This window comes from Colobus angolensis, unplaced genomic scaffold, assembly GCF_000951035.1.
Source record: "Colobus angolensis palliatus isolate OR3802 unplaced genomic scaffold, Cang.pa_1.0 Scaffold86, whole genome shotgun sequence".
In the NCBI taxonomy this organism is placed as follows: domain Eukaryota; kingdom Metazoa; phylum Chordata; class Mammalia; order Primates; family Cercopithecidae; genus Colobus; species Colobus angolensis.
This window is the reverse complement of record NW_012122487.1, coordinates 2,250,840-2,274,151: the sequence shown is the minus strand read 5'-3', so window position 1 is coordinate 2,274,151 and position 23,312 is coordinate 2,250,840. Positions and strand designations below refer to the sequence as shown.

Here is a 23,312-nt window from a genome sequence, read left to right as displayed (position 1 = left end):
CAAATCTATCTCCCCTTCACCCCACATATGAGTCTCTGAGGGCAGAGAAGCCATATGTCTAACTAGATGTGTAAATTTGGAAGAGAAGTAGAATGGGTAACATAAGGCATTTCCATCCCACCCCAATACCATCTAACCTGTAAGTTCTCAAAAATGGCTTTAGTTTTGCTTTTACCATTCTAACAGTTGCCATTAGTCATTCTTTAGGTGAAGACACTACAGACTTCAGTGAAGCACTGCTCAGACACTACATAAAAGAAATGACACAGAACAAAATAAAGTTATCTAATTACTAGAGGTGATCATTGGATTAAATCCATTTAAGTTTTAGCTGATTTACCTGATAGACAGTACACTTCTAAAACTACCTTTCTTAAGTGCTGAGCCATTTAAATGAAACCAAATTAAGGTGATTTACTCAAAAGCTGTCCAGAGAACCTGGTGGAAAAGCTAATCAATTTAAGCAAATCACAAAATCACAACATAAGTTTCCTTTTTTTTTTTTGTGAGACGGAGTCTCGCTCTGTAACCCAGGCTAGAGTGCAGTGGCGCAATCTTGCCTCACTGCAAGCTCTGCCTCCGGGTTCGCGCCATTCTCTCTCCTGCCTCAGCCTCCTGAGTAACTGGGACGACAGGCGCCCGCCACCACGCCAGGCTAATTTTTCGTATTTTTAGTAGAGAGGGGGTTTCACCGTGTTAGTCAGGATGGTCTCTATCTCCTGACCTCGTAATCCACCCACGTTGGCCTCCCAAAGTGCTGGGATTACAGGCATGAGCCACCGCGCCCGGCCCAATTTTCTTTTCCAAATTATACTTACTTTCCTCAAACCCCATTTTGCTGCTCTAGGTTTCTGATTAGGCGAAGAAAGGGAAACAAAAATTAAAGGGAAAAGCACAATATTCAATGATTAAGAGATGTACCAAATTTCCATTTATCCAGAAGACTCAAATCATTAGAATTTTCTTTGAGTATCATGTAATGATGACTAATATTTATAAATATGATCCTAAGACATAAAGTTCCTCAAATGCCTTCAGAATTTCTGAAGGAAAACTAAATTGCCTTCTAAAACAATTAGTAACCAGATTTTTTTTTTAAAAAAAAAAAGGGAGCATGAAAGCTATCATGTTTCTCCCCATTGCCCATGGTAAACATAACCAAGAACTGAACATTGTACTAAGCCAGACTTAGGCCTCAGAATCCTTCTCATTAGACCAACCTAAAAGTAGAGATATAACCTAGAAGCATGATATAAACAGAGTAAAACAGTGATGAGCTTATGACTTGGAGTCAAAGGCCTAAGTTTAAATCTTAGTTATGCCACTCTAAAAAAGGGTGACTTATATAATCTATCATCCAAAAAGCAATAGTTTTGTCACCAACACAGGACAAAAGGCATATACTTTGACTGTCCCCAGCAAAACAGGGCATAAAGTTACCATATTCATAGGCCACGTGGACCATAGGCAAGTTAGTTAATCTTCAGTCTTGGATGCCACGTCTGTAAAATAACAAGGTGGAAAATTAAACCTTCAGTAACTATAAATTGCTTAGCTTTCTTCTTTTTTCATCTATATAATACCGTATTGTACGATGCTAACCCAGTGAGTTCAGAAATTCCAAGAACACTGCACTTATACAGCCCTATAAAGAGAACCCTCAAAGAGATGAAAATCCATCTTTGACAGATTCAGGATAATTTTTTTAAATCCACACTGATTCTCTGTCTTACCAAATGCTTCACTTGCAATTTCCTAAAAAAACAAAAAAACTTAGTTCAAATTCTGATACCTGGGCAGTACTAAACACTTAGAATTCTATTTCCGCAGCTTCATTTTTAATAGCTTCATAAAAGCACTTATCTTGTTGTGCTGTTATTGTGCTTCATGTGTATGGAAAACATGCCTGATGCCGGACTAAGCACTTCCAGAAGACAAGAACCACATCTGTTCTGTTGCTATCCTCAGTGTTTACTGCAGTGCCTGGCACATAGATGGTGCTCTATGTTGGCTGAATAAATGATCAATACTTTAGAAATACAACCCCTTCCTTAACCAACCCCAACTGGTGTATATTCTCAACCCACGAAAATATTCTGTAAGGATGTATCCTCTTTTCCCATCTGAGTGTTCACACTCCTCAGGAATAACAGCAATCCACATGTTTCCTCTCTATAGTGATGTCACCTATTTCCTGAATAAGGAACCCACCTTGAAATCCAACTAGATTTTAGGCTTTTGGGAGATTCCCATTTTAAATCTTTACTCAGAAGCTTCTGATCCTTCACACACCATCTTTAACTCTTAGTCTTCTTTCAAAGAAGCCAGAACTGACTGACTGAACACCCAGTTATCTCCACCCATTTCCACTTCTTTTCTCCTACCCTCAGTGAACTCTTTTCATCCAACCATAACTATAGAGCTTCTCCCTAGAAAGTAACATATATATGACAGAGATCACTCTACTTATTATGGGAGAATCAGAATCCAATTGGAAAAAATTTAAACCAAAGCAAATTAATACAGTCAAAATTCAATGGTAAAATGGCTTCAAATTGTGACAAAGCCCCACGGATCCCTAAGGCATTTCTAGGGTTTCTTTAAAAAAAGAAAAAAAAAGTACAGTCAATCACAGACATGTTTGCTTTTTCTCTGCACCATTGCCCCCAGACTCAGACTGCTGTAGGGGCTGGGGGTTTAGAGGCAAAACAATGAAGCATTTGACAACCTCAAAAGGTCAGAATGACATTCTGGAAACAGTCAAACTTCACTTTGGGCTACCCATTGAAGTACAGACATACCATGATACACTGCCCACCTTTAGTTCAGAATATTCTCCAGGTGAGAGGAACAAATAACTAAGGCATTTTGTATTCAAAAAGATGTCTCTGGCTTCCAGATCAAAAATAGTCATAGAAAGTAGAAAGTTTATGCTGCATGTTTCTAAAAAAAGACATGAAAACTTACCTAGCAAAGCCTCACACTTCACTATAATAAATGATCTGCAACTGACTGTGGAAAATATGTAACTTTTATATGGAAAAATACTTAGCTGTAGCAACAGCAGACTGTTCTTACCCCAAGCTAAATAACAACAGCAATATGAAACTGTAAATGTCTACTAAGATAGAGTCGGACACTTTGTGACTCCACTATCCCTCCTCCCCCAGAGTTTCTTTTGCTCCACAAAAATAATTTTAGTCAGATGGGAATAGGGAAAAAACTGCAAACAGAAAGAAGTGTAGTTTCAATGTGAGTACAATATTGAGTGTCCTGAAAGCAGACAGATCCTCAATAATGTAGCTTCAATAAAAACTTCCTAAACCCTTTCTCTTTTTGTTCCTTTGAGAAAATGAAGCAATTTGCATTTACAGCTTAGTTCCTGTTTCCAAAATATCCCTTTAACTTTTTCTTTTCTCTTTTTATGGTAGGTATAAATAGCACCAAATTGTCAAATCACAGCTATTTTGTGTGCTACCTATACAAATAGGTCTGATTTCTGGCCAGTCATAAAACAATTACTGCCGAATTCCTCTGGCTCTTTGATATCCAGCTTGTCCACAGGGCTTCAAAGCTAGACTCCAGGACTTTTCTTGGGGCACTGCTGAAAAACAACCTCAACAGAAACACAGAAGATAAAATGTTCCCACTCCTATAAACACACAAAGATAGAATCCCAGAAGTAAAACAATTCAGCAGCATTGTGGTGGGTTTTTCCTCTCATGATAATTTCAGAGTACAAGTATTTTAAATTAATTTTAGCGATATGAATCAATGAGAATTTCTTCCCCCTAACTCGGATGGCTATTTTCTCCATTTTCAAGCCTCCAAAAATTAAGAATTACTCTGCTTTCAGAAAAATTTTCTGATTTACTAAAATAACTTATCCCATGGGAACTTACTGGGATGGAATGAAAGTTCAGCTTCTTGAGCACATAAATAACTATACAGCATAGTATTTATTCAATGTAGCAAAACTCATTCAAGCTAGAAGCTTTCAATAAGGTTAAATGTGGTCAGAATTTCAATAAAGGAATTGTATGTATGGGAAAATTATGTTTTGACTATAAATTAATAGAACTTTACTCTCACATGGCTTATAAAAAAATCTACATTTGTATATGGAATATGTGAGATGGGCGCACACACACACACAAATACCTAACACATATAGCACATGCATGTGCTCAGGAGTGACAGACTATTTCCTGTTACCCCACTGCAAAAGCAATACATTTATTACAAGGAAGTAAATGTTAAATCCTTATAGAGACACTTACAATTTGGCATCTTGGAGGAGTGGCAAATGTAACATGATTATGAAATCTCCTACTGCCAGGCTCTAGTAACAATGTTTTATTAAGTTTGATATATACATACACACACACAGCATATGCACACATATATTTATACATCTCCACTGAAAAAGAGAAAGACATGTCACTTTTTAATTCCTCCTGCCAATGGCATCATGCCAAATAAATTTTTCCTTAACCCAATATTTTTGGCAGCTTTATAATATGCCATAATTCCACAAATTAAATAGTTGGCTAATATGTGGCTCTGAATTAAAAGTAGACATGATATAGTCTCCCTCTATATATGAAAGATCATTTTTAGATATATACATAAAAATAAAGACTACCTTTGCACCCAAAATCTGCCTCTAATTTCTCCTCCTCACTTTCTCTTTACCATTAGCAAGAATTAAGCACTTTTGAAACATTAATCCAGATCTGATTTTGGCAGTCTTCTATAATCTTATCGAAGAAACCACTTGGACATATTTATCCAAAGACATATAGCCACATTGTTTTTTAAAAATCTATACAATAAGTCAACTCTTGTAAGAATATAGGTGAGCCTTCTAATTATAACCCAAAAACTTGGAGCCACCTGTTTACAGCTCTGATCTCAAGAACACTACTTTTACCCCTTAGGTCAAATCTGGCACCCAAAACTTGGTACTAAAATTTCCTCAAAACAATGTGATTATGTAATCTCTCAAATTTAATTATGTTTTTTCCTCTGAATTTTGTTAACTAAGGCCAAATGCATTAACATACAACAAAATTCTCAATGTGAGTGATAAAAATGCATTAAAAGTAACCTTTAATCTATGCTATTAACTGATTTTATTCTATTTTGGCACGTTTGAAGTAACTCATCTAAGGATTAGTTAGGCTTTTCTACACTTCTTTTTATCAGGACTCTACCATTCTTGATTTAGTTTTGAGAGAAAAGGGTTTGCAAAAACTATAATAATCTCACAGCTGGAGATGGCTGGAAAGTCCGTTAGTACTCATTGTGCCCTAATTTGCAGGAAGCCTTTGTGCTCTTCTACTCCTCGTTTTACATGCTGAGCAGTTTTCACTGATAAAGTACTTATAGACCAGTTATTTTAGATTAATGAAAAGCCCAGTAAAATTTTATGTACAGTGGCTGTGAACTTTCTCTTTAAAATACTGAAATGTATCTTCAGAGTCTTGATTACATGAAAATCTTAACCCTGGTAATTTGCCTCAATAGTTTTCATGTGAATAGGCAAAGGCAGTCTTTAAATTGTTTAAGAAGTATTATTTTCAAACACAGAAGGTATCCAAAATTTCATACTATGAATTCAGATTGAATGGCTGAAGCCTCAGGGCAAACACACTGATTTAATCACATAGCAGTGGGTTTCAAAATCTTGCCTTCTTCAGACTTAACAATAAAGTATTTCCCTGCCCTTTAAACCTACAGCAATAATGCAAACACATTATACAGAAGGACCCAACATTGTTGAAATTTTGTTGGGATTTTTAACATTACATCATCAATTCCAGGAGTACATGGTGTCGTTCTAACTCTGCGCTTATCCAAGATGAGATTTTAAAGTCAATGAGTTAGTATTTCCTCTGAACTTCAAGCCTAAAAAAGGACATTTAAATATCCAATTACCAAGGATTATAAGTCAAACTCAATTTTCAGTTTTCTAAAAGTCTTCAGATACAAAAAAGGAGTCTAACTTTAAAGAGTCTAAGTTGAAGTTTTTAAATATGTACCAATATAAGCAAAAATGTTGAGATTTGTTATATTCCAAGACATGAAAATATCATCATGTTAAAATTACTCATTTTCTGCTATACTACCTTCCTGTAAATCAGAAATTCAAATCAGAGTCATATAGATTCATATCAAACACAGCTAGCATATCTGCAAAGTAGAAATGATAGTGTCTGAAACTAATAGGGTTAAACAATTTATTTTGTGAGGCCACTGGCAAAATCTACAGCAGCTGTCTAACTTTGCCTTTAACGATCATAGCAAAAGCTCAAGGAAGTGATCCAATGCAGCACTGGTCTTTAGTAACCAGATCGTTTCTATTTCATTTTCAGCCAACAGAATGGATAACGAAAATAAAATTATGCCTCAGTCAGTACGTTTACTTGGCAAGCTAATTTTTAACAATGTTAAACTTTTATTCACATATATGGCCAGAAGTAAGTTGTATCTTTTTTGTGTGTAGATAATCTTAATAAGTTTTAAATACTGGCTACACAAGATAAAACTTCAGATGGCTATCACTTCTTTAAACTCACTTATAAAAACTACTGGAAAATTTTTTAGCTATTCAAGAAGATATTAAGCTAAAAAATAAAAGGCAAATGATTAGTCATTGCTGTAAACTGTTGAGCCACAGATGTTTGATTCTTTCAGTGAAGAAAACTGCAGGATTTATACCATTTTATATAAGACCTAAAACAACTGTATAATGATTTTTATAAAAGAAACAAACCCAATTCCTCAAGGATTACAATTTCCTACCAAAAACTACTTACACTGTTCAAAATAAACCAAAAATAGCTCTCTCATTACATATCATCATCCGGTTACTATCAATGTATCTATTCCTACATTCTTTTTTACTTAGCTTGAGGAAAACAGGAATTTCAGACATCTAGCTAATCGGGACTTATAAATATTTATTTATTTATAAACCAAATTTCTGAAGAATGTGAATAAGGGAAACAAAGTAATTTAAATAAATGACCCAACAAAGTTATGTTTATTACTCTAGTTAATAACCAAGGGTTCATACTAGAAAGAAGCTGCAAGATAATTTCAAACTAAGTTATGTTGGAATAGGTATGACTACAACGTTCCCCATTTTGATATTTATGACAACATTCCCCATTTCAATATTTATGATGCATATGTAAATCTATTGTCTTACTCAAGTAATTTGCCTAAAGAGCAATTTTAATCCACTATTTAACATAATTCCAATCATGTTTACTTCCACAAAGGTTTGGCCAGAACAATTTTAGTTAGATTTTAAGCTAGTATAACATTTATACTATATGCCACAGGTAAGAGATACTAATTGATTATAAATATATCAAATATACTTTCTAATTATGAGTCCTATATCATCATTTTATACTATCTCAAGTAGAAGAAATCTCACTTCAACTATTAAGCATTTGAAGACAATTACTAAGTGTTGGTTTTGTAAAGGAGTACAAATTACTTAAAATTTAATAATTAAAGTACACACACAAATGGATATTCCTAAACTGACACACTTACGAATGGCTTACTGGTTTTAAAAAGTAACTCCCAAATGCTGGGTTAGTATGTTTCACTTTAAGGACTTAAACCATAACTTCTTCAAATAAAATTAAATAAATCAGTTTGCAAGTAATTAATGATGAGAATTCAATAATGTAAAACTATCCCTGCGTATTCTCTATGGCTGGGAAATTTCGCTGGTTATGTTCATATAATACACTTAGTGGGTCTTGGAGCCCACTGCCTGTAAAATCTCCCATGGAGATTCAAGACCACCCATTGAAAATAGTACAACATTATTGCCTCCAGCAAGAAGCTGGTACATAGGACTGGTTATTCAAGTCTTTTAAATACTATTTTATTGAGGGATTGCGGGAGGTGGGGGAGGGGTGAAGGGGGATTCATGAGTGGATGGGGGAGGAAAACTCAGAAAAAAACGTAATTTCTAAAGCAGAGGTTCCTGCTGTACCCCCTTCACCCACCCGTACTTTTAAAACAGCTACATAAACAAAGTAATAAGTGCTCAATTTCAGAGAGAATTACATTATACTCCATTTGAACAGGCTACAAAGTACTTTTATTTGAAAAGCTGCTTCTGCTCTGTTATAAACAATTTTACTCTGCACCAATTTCAGACAAGAGAAGATGGCTAGGGAGTGTGGGAGGTGGAGTTAGGAAAAATTCACTCAGTGTCTTTCAATGCCTTAAATAGTTGATCCAATAAAGATCCTTTAGAGAAAACTTTAAGTCTATTTTTTTTCTCCAAGTAAGCAAATCATACAGGAGGGCTTTTCTTTTCTAGGGTACTGCACCCTGTCTCTTTAAATTCCAGGCCTGCCCCATTTCCCACGCATTCAATGAAAGCCCCACGTTTGCTGGCCTCCAGCCCACAATGTCAAGTAGTTCTCTTGCTATTGAATTTCAAGATTATTCTTTTGGATCATTTGCCCTTTAGTTTTAAGCACGCCAAAGCAAAAATAATGTCTTTCTACAATAACATAAAGAAAACTCAGAGGTCTTTACAAGTCTACAAGTAGAGAACACCTTGTCCTCTGGTTCCTCTTTCACTGCAAAATATGCTCCCACTCCATATGCTCCAAATAAGGGCCATTTGTACACTATCGTCATCTACCATAGTTTTGTCTGTCCTATAACAAAATTTTATGAGTATTTTTATTTAATTTGGTGCCAATTTGGAATCTCTTTGCAATACTCAAATCAGGTCTTCATATTGCTCAAACTCTCCACTCTCCAACTTGGTCTCTGGGGTATTTGGTTAAAACAAGTTTTAAAACAATTATTTAGTTTTAAAACTATTATTTTATTTTTGAAGTTAAGACATTTATATAAATTAATTTACTAATAAAAGTAGCAAATAAATATTGCCATCTGTAGTCACTGTGCCAAAGAGTACATTTTCATCATTCTTATACATACCTTAATCCTGAAGAAAGGATTCCAGGCCATTATAAATCACATTTAGAATTCTCTCAAAAGGAATAGACATAGTTAAGTAGAAATTTGTCAGCAGAACTAAATTAAGTTCATGGAATATAATCTTATTCCAAATGCTAGCAAATAGAATTTGAAGTTGCAATTTTATTCAGGCAGCTAATAAGAAATACCCAGATCACAAACATCAATGTTTACATTTCACAAACATTCTAAGGTAGAGTTAATCTAATTGGAATGTATGGATTTTGTAAAATTATCTACTACTAAAGAGAAAACGTCCTTATTTTTATTTGACATATAGCTTTGCTATGCATTAGTGCACAGCACACTTTTAAAGTTTAATGTCAAAATGCAAATGTGTTTTCTCACAGATTATAAAATCATGGACTTATTTAGATAAATTTTAGATTGCAGAGAGACCTTGGAGACAACTAAAATTGACCTCCTCATTTTGCAGAAATCACTTTTAGTTATGTTTAAGGAATATTCATATCAATCTGCATTGTACATAAAACATGAAATTATGTACTGATTTCCCTTTGTAAAAACCTCTAGATATTTTTGCAGTTTATATATGAAATATTAATAAAATCATCTTAGTATCAAAATAGTTTGTATTTATGGAATTATGTATGAATTCTCCATCCAAAAAGGACCACTTCTTTCTCTGCCCCAAATCTTTTTTTCTCTATGCCTTATGTTTGGTACTTGTTTTGGTACTTTTTGTTTCTTAAAAGTTCATATCTAACTTCCAAATTATATACAAAGATGCACAAACTGGAAATGAGTCTTTTATTTCCAATTATCAATACTATTTATTCTTCAATATAATCACCATATATCTAAACAACATGAGTCTTTTTATTTGTAGTTGATTTTTAAAGTCAGATGTAAGCTCTAGAAAAATGTTTAACACTACACAGCAAGATAGACATATTAATTATCAAAGTTATCAAAACTCCACAGGAAAAAAAGACCAGAACTTTTCAAAAACATTCTTTAGTACTCCAAAAATGTATACTGTACTGATATATTACACATGGTATCTTTCTGTTACCAAGACTATCCTATACGAATACTCATTTATAAATCAGGTTAATCTCATTACTTGTATAACTTCAATACAAAATGTTAAGAAAGGTAAGAACATTATCTACATGTCTCAATTTAAAGCTTACCATCAACTTACGAAACATCGTGCAAATACTCATAGCAACATTAAAGGAAAAGACTCAAAACCACAAGGTGGCAAAAATGTCAAATAACAAAATCTGAAAATGTTTCTTGGGAAAAACAGTCTTAATCACGTTCTAGATTACTTTTAGAAAAAACTAAAAATCCTACTGTAAATGTGCCCATACATACATTTAAATACTAGTTTTACTTTCATATAATATGAGTCATTCAAGAAAACTTGAAAAAGTCAACAAATTTTACTGACAACAGTAGGAAGTTCCTGATATCCCACCTCCTGGAAATCACTTACATTAATATTCTATGACAGCATTTCTTCTCATCTTTTCAGTGATGTATTTTTATCTGTCACATGCTTCTCAAAAGGTGGGGTAAAGATGAACAAATCTAGCCATTCTAACACAGAAAATGAACTAAATCAACTATGTTAACCTAAAAAAGTTACTCTGTCAAGAAGCATTAACTATAAGCTATTATGTAGCCTTTACAACATAAGAAAATTCCTATTTATTTGCAGCTGTATTTTAAATGTCTGCATTTGTGTATTTTTGGATAAATTAAATTATTGGCTCTAGTCAACTGCTTGACAATTTCCTTTATATAACTGGAATGCTAACTAGAATTAATTTTTTTCTTTGACCTAAAAGTTATATAGCATGTTACAACTGAAGAGTAGAAAGGTACTTGCTTTTCAGAACAACTTCAACTGAGCATTTGAATTATTAAATAGAAAACCCTATTTATTCTTATATGTATGTATACACGTATGTTGGATGATTAAAGATTTCATATACTTTCTTCTAACCTGTTTACATGATAATATGGACAGTCCTCAATTAGCTTACATGGGCAGTCCTCAAGTATTACTCTATTGATAATATAATCACAAGTAATATCTGGTAAGTGATACTTCAGAAAAGCAAATTAAGTGACAAAATTTCAAGGTCTATTTTATGTAAAAGACAAAAAAGCATGAAAAATCCAAAGATCTAATGGCATGGTCAAGAGCCATGTTTGAGGAAGAAGTTTCTTATCAACACTGGGTGGTCTTCTGAGTTCTTGAAATGCTCCAACCTACAAGCAGTTGATGGTTGAGGTGAATGGCACCAATATGATCAGAAATTAACTTTTACAAGTGTAACTTAATCTCTTATTTGGTGAATTACTCATGTTATCTTCTACTTCCCTATTACTGCAGCAAGTCTTTCACCCATTTCACTGTCCATTCATCATAAGAAAAGATAAAATTTCAATACACTGATGTTCATATATCGATATTTTATTTTCTCAAAAATATCATTCTCCAAACTACTACTTAGGAAGAGTGAGAAATTAAATACACCACATGTCTATTGTCTAGCATGATAACCAATATAGCTATTTAATAAAGGGTAGTTATTATTTCATTGTTATAAAAACACTAGATCAATGACAACTGCAGAATTTATCCTTTTTAAAACTCAAGGAAAAACAGTATTTTCAGAGCTGCCAAAGCCCACACAGTTTATTCAGTCCAAACACATCCTTTCTACCTCTCAGGCCAGGGCCTTTCCTGCCACACTGCTAAATACTGCTCCTACAAGTTACTGGAATACATTAGACTCTTATTTTTAAAGTTAAAAGGCTGGTTGTTATTTCATGGATTAGGTAGCAAAAAAAATGATAGAGCTGGCCAAGTCCTTCAAGTTTGTGTCTAGCTTTTCTTTTTAAGCATCCAAAGTAAGTGAAGAAAGAATAAGGGAAAAAAGAGAAAAGAGAAAAAATCATTTTTGCCTATTACAAATGTTAGAACACATTCTAGAAAATGTGATTCTCAGCAGACACAATGTTTCCTGCTAAATTCAAGTGGTGGTTCCATTTACATAAAGTCAATTATTAGAGGTGCAGAATAAATGAGTTTCAGAAATCTGAGTAATAATTTATAACTTCCAGGAGTGGAAGGTAAAGTCAGGGATTCTGAAACCCTTTTTCTGACTTGCAATACCTGCCTCTATATGGTTGCCAAAAACTTCCATTGTCAAGACATCACATTGATGAAGCTATAAGTAGTATCTACAATGATAACATAGGTCCCATCCTTTCTGATGTGTAACTCTAATGCAACACAGGAGGAAAAAGAGATAACATATACAAAGAGAGGGGAGTGTTGGACTGATGAAAGCATGTAATGCATAACGCGTGCTGCTTTGGTGCTCCATAAAATGAGAAAAGTTAGCTTCCAACCCACTAGTTACTATTTCTGTGCATACAGAGAAAAAGTCATACAACAAGCATCAGACAATCTTGAACCGTGTCAACATTTTTAAATAACCTATTCCACTAAATGCAACTAAATCTCAACAGCCCAAACCCCCCATTTTTCACTGAACCTCTATAAAACAGCTGCTTATTATAGAGAAGCAGAGAAATAAATAAAATGAAGGAAAATATTATGTGAAATAGAAGAATGTTTCTTTGATATAAAAAAGGCTTTCATTATTTTGCTTTCATTATTCATATTAATGAAGTATTTGGGGTAAAGGGTAAAGATGATATAAAGTCTACAATGAACTTTGTTTTTAAACACCCAAAGTGTTTTATATGTTTGTCAAATGAACAGATACCTGGAATAATCAGACAGTATGCTATCCCCAATACCATCCTTAGAAGGTGGCAGGGGAAATTGGACATAAAAACCTATCTGCAAAAATGAAAAGGCATCATTCAGACAAAATTTATATCTGAAAACATTGAGAGGCAAATCACCTCCCTACTCTCCAAGCCACTGCTATTATTATTAATACTTCAGGAAACTGTTAATATATATTTTGCTTTTAAAAATCAATATACACACAGAGCATTTGGCCTGGTATTGACGAGGAAATAACTGATAATTTCTACTGGAAGGGAACAAAGAAAATAAATCTAGTTTTGACAAAATCAAGTATTTTAAAATAGAAAAAATTTACTTGGCTCTGAGAATATCAACCTTCTAATATGTGTAATAACTCCAATTAAAGGTAACTAATCATCTTTATAATCACTAACAAACATTATTTTAAAGATAAGCAATAATTTTCTTTAATAAAAAATGGTGACTTTATTTTATCCAAAAAGTTAATTGTTAACTGCTACATACCAACTAAATAACACCCAAATGCTAGCCTTATCTTTTTAGAAATTCTATCGTAATAGGCTTCTTCAGTCTTCAACCACTGCAAACTTATCACACTTAAGTTAAAAGGATTAAGTCATGCAACATTACTTCTTAAAACAACACTCTGCATCCTTCATGTAATTGCAATTCTTACCACTGGGTGAGTTGGGGACAAAATATCAAGAGATAACTACCACTCAGCAACAATTTTTTCTAAAGATTTAATCTCAAAGGAAAACTCTAATTCATATAGAGAATTTGATTTTGTCTGAAAGTAGCTATAGACTTTTTCCTTTTAAACAGCATCTACCATGGCGACCACTATTTAATTAAATCCTAGATCATGTCTATAAAAGCAGCTATTGCTGAACATTTGTCTGCTAATATAAGTGAATAATTACTCAATGTTTTAAAAGTAAACATTGACCACCATTTATTACTAGTTATCTTTGCACAGGCATACTTGTGACTCATTGTGTCTACATGCAAGATCTCTCCACATTTCTAGGCTTCTGATTAAAAGTAAAACGAAAGGGTAATTGAAGATGAAGAATCCCAAGTGTCCTTTCCAGCTCTAAAAAGATACAAGCACACTGAAGGCAGGGACCTCCTCTTATTTGTATCTCCCTCAGTCTTTCACTGTATCCTACATATATAATGCCTTTTGGGTAAGCACATTACTATGGCCACTAACTAAATTCTTAAATAAGACCCTAAGCCCAGAGAGGAAAACAAAACAAAATAAAGCACATCAATCTGACAAAATTAAAAACTTGCATATGGCGAAAAGATACCATAAATCAAGATAAAAGAAAAAAATGAGGCAAGATATTTTCAACACAAATAACAAAGGAAGAACATCCTACAAACAGAAAATGACAAACATCCCAATCTTTTTTTTAAGAAAAAAGATATAAAAAGAAGTCAATAAAGAGGAAATCAAAATCGTCAATAAATACATATAAAATGCTCAATCCCACCAGGAACCAGAGAAATGTAAATGAAAACAAAAAGATACCAAATTTCAACTCTGAAAAATAGGAAATATTAAAATAGCCAAAATTGGCAAAGATATAGAGGAAAAACGGTACTCATTTTCTTGACAAAGTATAAACTGTCACAACCACTTTTTAGAGCAATCTGACAACAGCTAGTACAAATGAAGACACACATGCCCACAGCTCAGTAACTCAAAATCTAGGCCTATGTCCAAACCCTTATTCATCTGCACAAGGTAACATGCACAAAGATGCTCACTGCACAGAACAGAAAATGACCTATTTATTTCTTAATAGGAAAACAGAAAAGTAAGGTATACAATATATTCCAATGATGAAATACGAAGCAGAAGAAATTGAACAGAATGACGTGGCTCTTTATAGATGAAATGTGGATAGGTTTAGAAACATAATTAAGCGGGTGAAAAAAGCAAGATGAAAATGTATTCACTCATAAAACTATTCTGGTATTAAATAATGGCAATGGTTATACAACCTTAAGAATATACTTGCTAAAAACCACAGACTTGCACACTTTAAAAGGGTGAATTTTGCATGTGAATTATATCTCAATTGAAAAAAAAGATTCACTAGCATGATCTTCATGTTGATTTTAAGACACAATACATTATTATTCGTAAGCAATATAAATGTGCAAGATAAATAGAACGGAAGAAAGACAGAAGGGTTGGAAGAAAAGGCTGGGAAGCATCTTAAAATATTAGCTGCATCTCTAATAGTTAATTCTCCAGAATCCGAACAAGGAATCAAATATGATAATATGTAAACATTTACTCATTCTTGGTAGTGGGGATTTGAATGTTTGTTATATCATTCTCTGCATTTCCCCATGCTTTTTTTCTTTTTTTTTAATTAAAAAGCAGCCATGGACTACAAAGGGCAAAAAAGGCGCATCACAAAAGACAAATGGTAAATAAATACATAAGGAAAGATATGTGGCACTGCTAATCATATAAATGCAAACCAAAATGAGGTCGTTTTTCTATACAGATTGGCAAAGATTTGTTTTAAGCTGTTAATTTCTAGTTTATATGCCTGAGGAAATATAAACTGGGACAATCTTTTTGGAGGAAAGTTTGGTAATATATAACAAAATTTTAACTCTGTATACCTTTTTACTCCAATACCTCCCTTCCAGAAATTTAATATAAGTAAATTATTAGAAAAACCATCAAAATGAATGCCAAAGATGTCCATCACAGCATTATTCATAACAAATCAAAACTGGGAACAATCCAAATGAAGCATAATAAAGCCATATACAATGTCATGCCAGAAAAATCCAACAATTTTAAAAGATGATATGCCACAAAGGTAGGAATGTTCCTCTGTGCTTTATCTCCAGCTCTAAGAAGGGTGCTAGGGCCGGGTGCAGTGGCGCATGCCTGTAATCTCAGCACTTTGGGAGGCAAAGGCGGGAGGATCACCTGAGGTCCGGAGTTTGAGACCAGCCTGGCCAACATGGTGAAACCCCATCTCTACTAAAAATACAAAATTAGCCGGGTGTGGTGGCGCATGCCTAAAATCCCAGCTACTTAGGAGGCTGAGGCAGGAGAATTACTTGAACCCAGGAGGCAAAGGTTGCTGTGAGCCAAGATCATACCACTGCACTCTAGCCTAGGTGACAAGAGGGAAACTCTGTCCCAAAATGAAAGAAAGAAGGAAGGAAAGGAAGGAGGGAGAGAGGGAGTGAGGGAGGGAGGGAGACAGGCAGGCACGCACACACATAGTAGGAGCTAAAAAAACACACACACACTTGTTGAATGAATGAATGTTAGTAGTTAATATTGATGTGTATGTGTATATATATAAAGATGTCTAATGAATATTAACTATGGTTATATATGAAAATTTCAGATAACTTCTCTATGTTCTGACTTTTCTACAATGAACAAATATTTATAAATTAGAAAAAAAAAATTTCATTTGTTTAAAAAAATGAACAAGGTTCTTCACAAAAGCTACAATTGTGCCATGCAATTTCCCAACTTCTATAACATCTCTTGTGAAGATTCAAAACAAGAAAAGTTCTATATCTTAGAAATATAAAAGTGATGTTACGTAGTGGGGATTACCTGTAATAAATGACTAGAAAGGCAAGAAAGAGGTCAAGGTTGGTCCATGGAAGACCCATGGGAAAGAAACTTCAAAGAACCAAGAGAAGGAACAAAGGACCTTTAAGGCAAAATTATCAAACCAAGTGATATCCCTGCCTGGCCTACTTCACAAAGATAGGTAGCTCTACAGAGGGGCACCTACAATAATGAATATAAAAGACTTCTGCATAATTCAGGTAATGCATCATAGAATGGACAGTGATAGGCCCGGCACAATGGCTCATGCCCGTAATCCCAGCAATTTGGGAATTCGAGGCTGGTGGATCGCCTGGGCCCAGGAGTTGGAGACCAGTCTGGGCAACACAGTGAAACCCCATCTCTACCAAAAAACACACACACACACACAAATTGCCAGGCATGGTGGTCCATGCCTGTAATGTGAGCTATTTGGAAAGTGGCTTGAGACCAGGAAATGGGAGGATGGCATGAGACCAGGAGATGGGAGGATGGCTTGAGTCCAGGAGGTGAGGTTGCAATGAGCTGAAATGACACAATTACAACCCAGCCTGGGTGACAGGGTCAGACCCTGTCAAAAAAAAAAAAAAAAGAATGGACAGTGATAATAACTATAAAATATGTCCAGAAAAACCCAAGTTTAAATTTTCCTTTTCTGAAAAAAACTATTGTTAGGTAATCATTCACTGGAATTTAATGAGGCAAATATCTTGGAAGATTTACCTTTTCTGTTTCCATTAAATAAATTTTTATTAGCAACAATAGTAACAATCAGCTTCCATGTACTGGGCAATTTACGTGTGCCAGATTGTATGCTGAATACTTTCTACCAGCATTTCTCAGAGTGTAGAGTTAGGACCTCAGGATCCCTATGATCTTTTCAGGTGATTGGTGACGTTAAAACTATATATATAATAAAATCTATGAAGTTATTTGCCTTTTTCTTTCCCATTCTCTCATGAGTGTACAGCAGAGTTTTCCAGAGGCTCCAGCACGTGTGATAACACAATAGACTGAAAAGCGAAGCGGGTAAGAGGACCTAGGTGTCTTCTATTAAAACAAAGAGATTTCAGGGGGAAAAAAAAAAGTAAACAATGTCCCTTTTGTCACTGTTTTTAAAGAAAATGTTAATTTTTCATGAAAATGTTACTTATATGCTAACATGTAATAAGTTATTACCTTTACACAAATTAATAATGTCTTTTAGATGTCTGCATTTTAATTTCTAATACAGGAAAATTAATAGATATAACTTACACAAAACAACTCTTTGCGTTCCTCAATGTGTAAGTGTAAAAGGTCTTAAGCCCAATAAATTTGACAACAGTTGATTTATATTTCAACCTCAACTTAATAGTTCTATTTTATCATCATTTTCATAATGCAAATGAGATACAGATATAGAAGTAACTTGTCCAAAACCACACAAGGAGGATCTTAAACCAGCATTTGAATACAAGTCTGTAATTCCTAACCCCAAATTCTCTTCATCTTTAAGCAACAATATCTACTCAAGATATTAAGGATCACTTTTAGATCTTTAACTTTTAGATAGCTACATGCTAATCCCTATTTTTAAAACAATATTCTATATATTGGTTCTTTATTCTTTTTCAGTTTTAAAAAGTAATGTGTGCTCATTGTAATGTTTTAAATATACGAGTTAACTTTAAAAAAAAAAATCAAACACTACAAAAATAACCTCCCATCACCACCACCATAAGTAGCTACTAAAGAAAACTACTGGTAAGAGTTTGATGCCTGCTAATGCAAATTTACTTATTTATAGACATATGCATGTATACACATACATATACTTATCTGCACAAGAACTTTTTTAAAAAATGAGACCACGATGATTTAGCGACTTGCCTTATTTCACTTAATTCTTCTTAAAGATCTTCCTGTATCTACAAATAGATATACCTCTTTTTACAGATTATCATTTAATTGTATCTAGTTGAGGGCCCCTATATGGCTTGCTTCCAAATTTTGACTATTACAAAAACAGTCACAAGAAACATGCTGTATCTTTGTGTACTTGTGAGAACATATTTGTCAGAAAATTCCTAGAAGTAAATTTGCTAGGCTAAACAGCATAAACATTAAAAACCTTAATAGACCTTGCCAGTGTTCTCCAAAATACCCCTGCCCAATTTACATTCTCGCCCACAGAATATGAGATTTCCTCCAACAATTCAGCTTTTAAGTGCCTTGGAAAATTATATTTTATGTGCTTCAAAATGCACAGTAGTAAAACTGTACTCGCTGGTCATCTAAATTTCATACAGACCCTACAAAAATAACACTCACTGAATGTATCACAATAGTCACCCATCTTCATTTTTTTCTTATATATTTTAAATGACTCAGAAGAGAAAATATACCAGATGCACACAACTTCTTAGCTAGTAAGCCCTCAAATATTAGTTACCTTGAGAAAAACTTATCCAAATTATTTCAGAAGACTATTTAACACAAATCAAACTATGCAGTAAAGCTGGGCTCTAACACTTAAAGGAAAATTGTTAGAGTGGATTTATTAAGCTTTATCTGCCCACTCAAAGGACTAAGGCTACAAATAAAAAGCTATCAAATCATACCAGTGGCCAAATTAGCTTCCATAAAATAATAAGCAAAAGATTTCATATCATAAATGTCTGTGAAACAAATTGCAATAGTAAGGATGGCTGTAATTGGAAAGAAAGTTCAAATTCACATCATACTAAAAACAAAAACATTAATATTTTAAAAGAAATGTTTCAAATGTGACTACTAATTGCAGTCATATCAGACTAGTACAAATCTTTGGTACTAATAAATAAGATTGTCCTTTTTTGCAGGTAGTTTAAAAATGCATCATACTGTGGCCTACCTGTTTTGTCATGGCTAATAGACATTCCAGGCTTCACCATTTCATTAAAATCTCTTTTCTAAGATTTCGTGCCAGTAGTTTTAAACTGAAGGTCTCCCACATGTATTTATGACAGAGTAAAACCTCATTAATTCAAACCCAATTAGCTCAATTCTGAAATGGTATACATAATTCTCACTAGGCCACAAGTTAAAAATACTATCCTTTCTTCTCCTACAAGTTCTAATATTACTGTGAAGTAAAGGATATCAACCTGAAAATCAATTCACTTTTCCAAACCAAAGATTTACAAAACTAAGGAGTCATTCATCTTTGTGGTTGAGCAGTTCATCCTCAGTCCTAAGGTTCATCTCTGTTTAGCAGCTACTGTATACAGTGAAAGTGATTCAGATTGTCACTAGAGCCAACAGAGCTTATTTATTATAGAATATGAGCATTTCTTTTAAAGATCTTATAACTCGGATTTCTCACAAATTCATATTTGCAGTTTCGCCAATTTCCAGTTGGTAGAATTTTACTCTATCACTTACAGATCTATAATATAGTTAACATAGCACCCTAAAAGGTACTGGAAGTAGACATAGAAATTCTTGGCGTTCTTATTCTATATTTATTCTTATCATTTTGAAAGACTTTATAAGCCAAAAAATATGTCCCAGGATTAAGTGGCATGTTTGGTGTTGCTTGAACTTACAACTAACTATTCCCAATGAACAGAGAAACCTTCTCTTGCAATCTGAATCATGTGTAATTACAGTATGACAAGGTCTCTCCTGGGCAATATAAGCTGGCACTTTTCCCAGGACTTGTCACATCATGGGAAGCACGCATACAAATAAAAATCCAAAAATAAACATTTTAAAACAATGGCTTATGGACTGCATAGAGAACCTCCACAGTTGAGTATAAAAATTGAGGAGTCCAACCAACAAGCAGACATCTCTCACCAGAGACCTCTGAGAAGGCATCACTGCTATCAAGCAGCTTACCACGCCTAGCAACAACTCCCAGGTGTGGCCTATGTGAGCAGCACCCTTATGCTCCCTCAGGCTGGACAGAAAATCGTTAAGTATAGGAAATAAAAGTAACGTCAATACACACATCCACTGAAGCAGAAAAACAATGGTAAAATAGAGGTTGATCATCTTTAATTTTATAATGTCAATTTGTTGATTGTCAAGGTGCCTAAACAAAGTTACCTTAAGAGCTACATCTTCTGCCAACTGAGTTAATTTTCCTAATAAATGTTACTTTTTAAAAGCTTATTTCACCTTGAAGCAAACTGTAGCCAAGTAGTAGTAATAATGTGTACCAAGGATATTAGAAGGTGGTTTCTTTTGTTTAAACTCCTCTGCTCTACAGACACATGGAAAGGGAGCAAGAGATTCCAAGAAGCATCACATCAATCTCATCAGTGACAGAAACTTGACATCGCTCATCCTTACCAGTTTGGAGGAAATATGAAATATTAATCTCTGACTATATTTTAACAGAAAATGCTAACAAATTTCAAATGTTATTTCCTATAGGCCATGCATATTTCTAGCCCTCAATAAGAAACTGGATTGGTTTATTAACCATTCAACAAAGACCATCAAATTCAACTGTTCAAGTTTTCAGGAGGAGATACAAACCAAACTACTAAAGGCAAAAAACACAATCCTACTTCCCCATTACATGAGCTCTGGAAACAAAAATAAGCACCAATACAAACCCCTGCCACCTCTAAGGCACACGGCATTTCTCCTTTCTTTATTCAGCCCCCAGAATGTTCAATAATTTTCACATAGCTCTAAGCGGAATGGATTTATTATGATGTTACTCTAAGAAACGGCAGGAGTTCTAGATGCCAATAAAGATTACGGATCAAATGGAAGATAACTACTAACCATTGTGTCGACTTAGATAAATAAACCTGCTCGCAAACAAAGCATCTTATTGTATTTGTACTGTTACCTTCACTAATCCAACTAAAACAACCACACATTAGCTTTCCAGAGGTTGAAGGGAAAAGAAATCGGTATTTCTCAAACCCTCTTTAAATTTCTTTCAAAATGACACTCCGTTTTTTTTTTTTTCCAAAACTGTCCTGCCCATTATGGAAAATGTTTGGGACTGCAGAGGCCCACTAGGATTATGCAAACTAGACTCCAAGGCTAAGAACCAAGGTGGGGAGGGACTAAAGCAAAAGGCTTCCTCCACAGTGTTCCTCTTAAACTTAGCTTCGACCTTTGCAAGAACCGTCTCCCTGCAGATCACATCCGGCAGACACTTTGTAACGTTGCTCAGAATCAAAGGAGCAGTCAAGTGCCAGGCGAGGGTGGGAGGGAGGAACGAGTAAGACCCCCAAGTAAACATAAAATCCAGACTGGAGTGGGGTGTGGCGGTAGCTAAGCCACAAAAAGAAAAGTCTATGGCAACTGGTACCTCATACATAGACAGGAAAGCAGAGCAGACCCTAAAGAGAACTGACTTGCCAAGACCGAACAATAACTACATCCAATACATTCTTTGCTAATAACACAGGTAAATCTTCATTTCTCTAGGACACACACACACACACACACACACACGCAAAGTGTTTATTCCCTCCAGCCCCATTCCCCACATCTCCAAACTCAACAACTAATTGCACCTTCCCCACAGAACCCGCGGCTAACCCCAGAGGACTCGTGAGGGCTGGCTTGGGATAAATAAACACTCGACACCTGACGGTCCTTTCTCTGCGGTGACTTTCACCAAGCCGAAGTCGCGCGCGCGCGGGCAGGCGGGAGCCGGGACCTGGCCCGCGCGGCGCCGCGCACCCGGATCCCGAGGCTACGCCGGCGAGCGCGGCGCAGGGGGCGGGGAGCGGGGCAGCAGGACCGCCCGGGCCAAGCGATTGTTTCCTCGCCAAGCAAAGACATTTTTTATCAAGACCCTTTTGTATTCGAGCCCTACCTCTTTTTGGCCTAGGAAAGCTTTCATGCAAGTGGAAGACGACTTTCTCCACAAAGTGCTGTATGTTACTGTGCTCCGGGCCGCGTACGAACACCATCCAGTCGTGGGTGAAGCCCTCCACGGTGGGTTTTTTCCTCACCTGGGCGCGGTGCCCCAGCTCCAGCTTCACCTGCACAGCACACTGCGGGCAGGGGGAGGAGAGACAGCCGTGAACAACAGGAAGGCGACGTTTCGGCAGTGAACGTTGCGCCTGACATTTTTTTTCCTCCTTCTTGAAACGCACATAAAAGGAAACGGCGGTGCCCTCTACATCCACGTTTCACGCGCGTGGGCGCCCACATCCCACACCCCCAAATATACCCGCCCGGCCGGCCCGGCTCGGCCTCAGGCGCCCCGGGCCCCGCATCCACATCGGACAGGATTGTAACGGAATGTTATCCCCAGTCGGGAAGAGGGTCGGGGAAAGAGGGAGAACACACTCAGCCACGACAAGCACGATAACAAATGCATCGGAAACAAATCAGAAGGCAATGCCGGGGCGGTTTCCCGGCGTGGAAGGGTAGGTGGCTGGGACCCAGAGGGACCGAAGGGTTCCTGGCGAGCCCCCTCCCCGAAAGTACCGCGGCGACAGGCACACGCCGAGGAAGTCTTTGTGTACGTGTGTGTGTGCGTGCGTGTGGAGCGCTGTGCCAGGCGGAATGGAAACTACAGGCAGCCTCTGCTGATGGGCACAAACTCCCGTGCTCTTGCCACGGGGTTCGTGCACAACAAAAATGAGACATCGTCACACACATTGAAACACACACACACACGCCCGCAGGAAAACACACCGAGGCATCCATAACTTAAAGCACCCCGCACCCCCCAACTAAAAGCCCCAGGCGATCGGCGAGGCCAGGCGAACCGAGCCCCCGCAGCACACTTTCAAGAGCCAAAGTGGCTCCAAAGTATCTCCCACCTCCCCCTCAAAAATGAAATTCAGAAAGGCAGGGCGGCGGGCGGACAGCCGCCGAGCCTCGGCTCGCGCTCAGCACCCCCCGGTGCTGGGGCAAAGTTGCGTGCGGCCC

The 23,312-nt window shown here is 36.0% G+C and overlaps 1 protein-coding gene across 1 annotated transcript in view; it reads right to left on the bottom strand.

The window, feature by feature from the left end:
• Nucleotides 1-22,869, bottom strand: part of MLLT3 (myeloid/lymphoid or mixed-lineage leukemia (trithorax homolog, Drosophila); translocated to, 3) — a 277,452-nt gene extending 254,583 nt beyond the window's left edge. The window contains 2 exon segments of the mRNA XM_011930354.1: nucleotides 22,246-22,507; nucleotides 22,510-22,869. Coding sequence (XP_011785744.1) covers nucleotides 22,246-22,507; nucleotides 22,510-22,530 — 283 coding nt within the window. The 5' untranslated portion in view covers nucleotides 22,531-22,869.
• Between the last annotated feature and the right edge of the window lie 443 nt (nucleotides 22,870-23,312).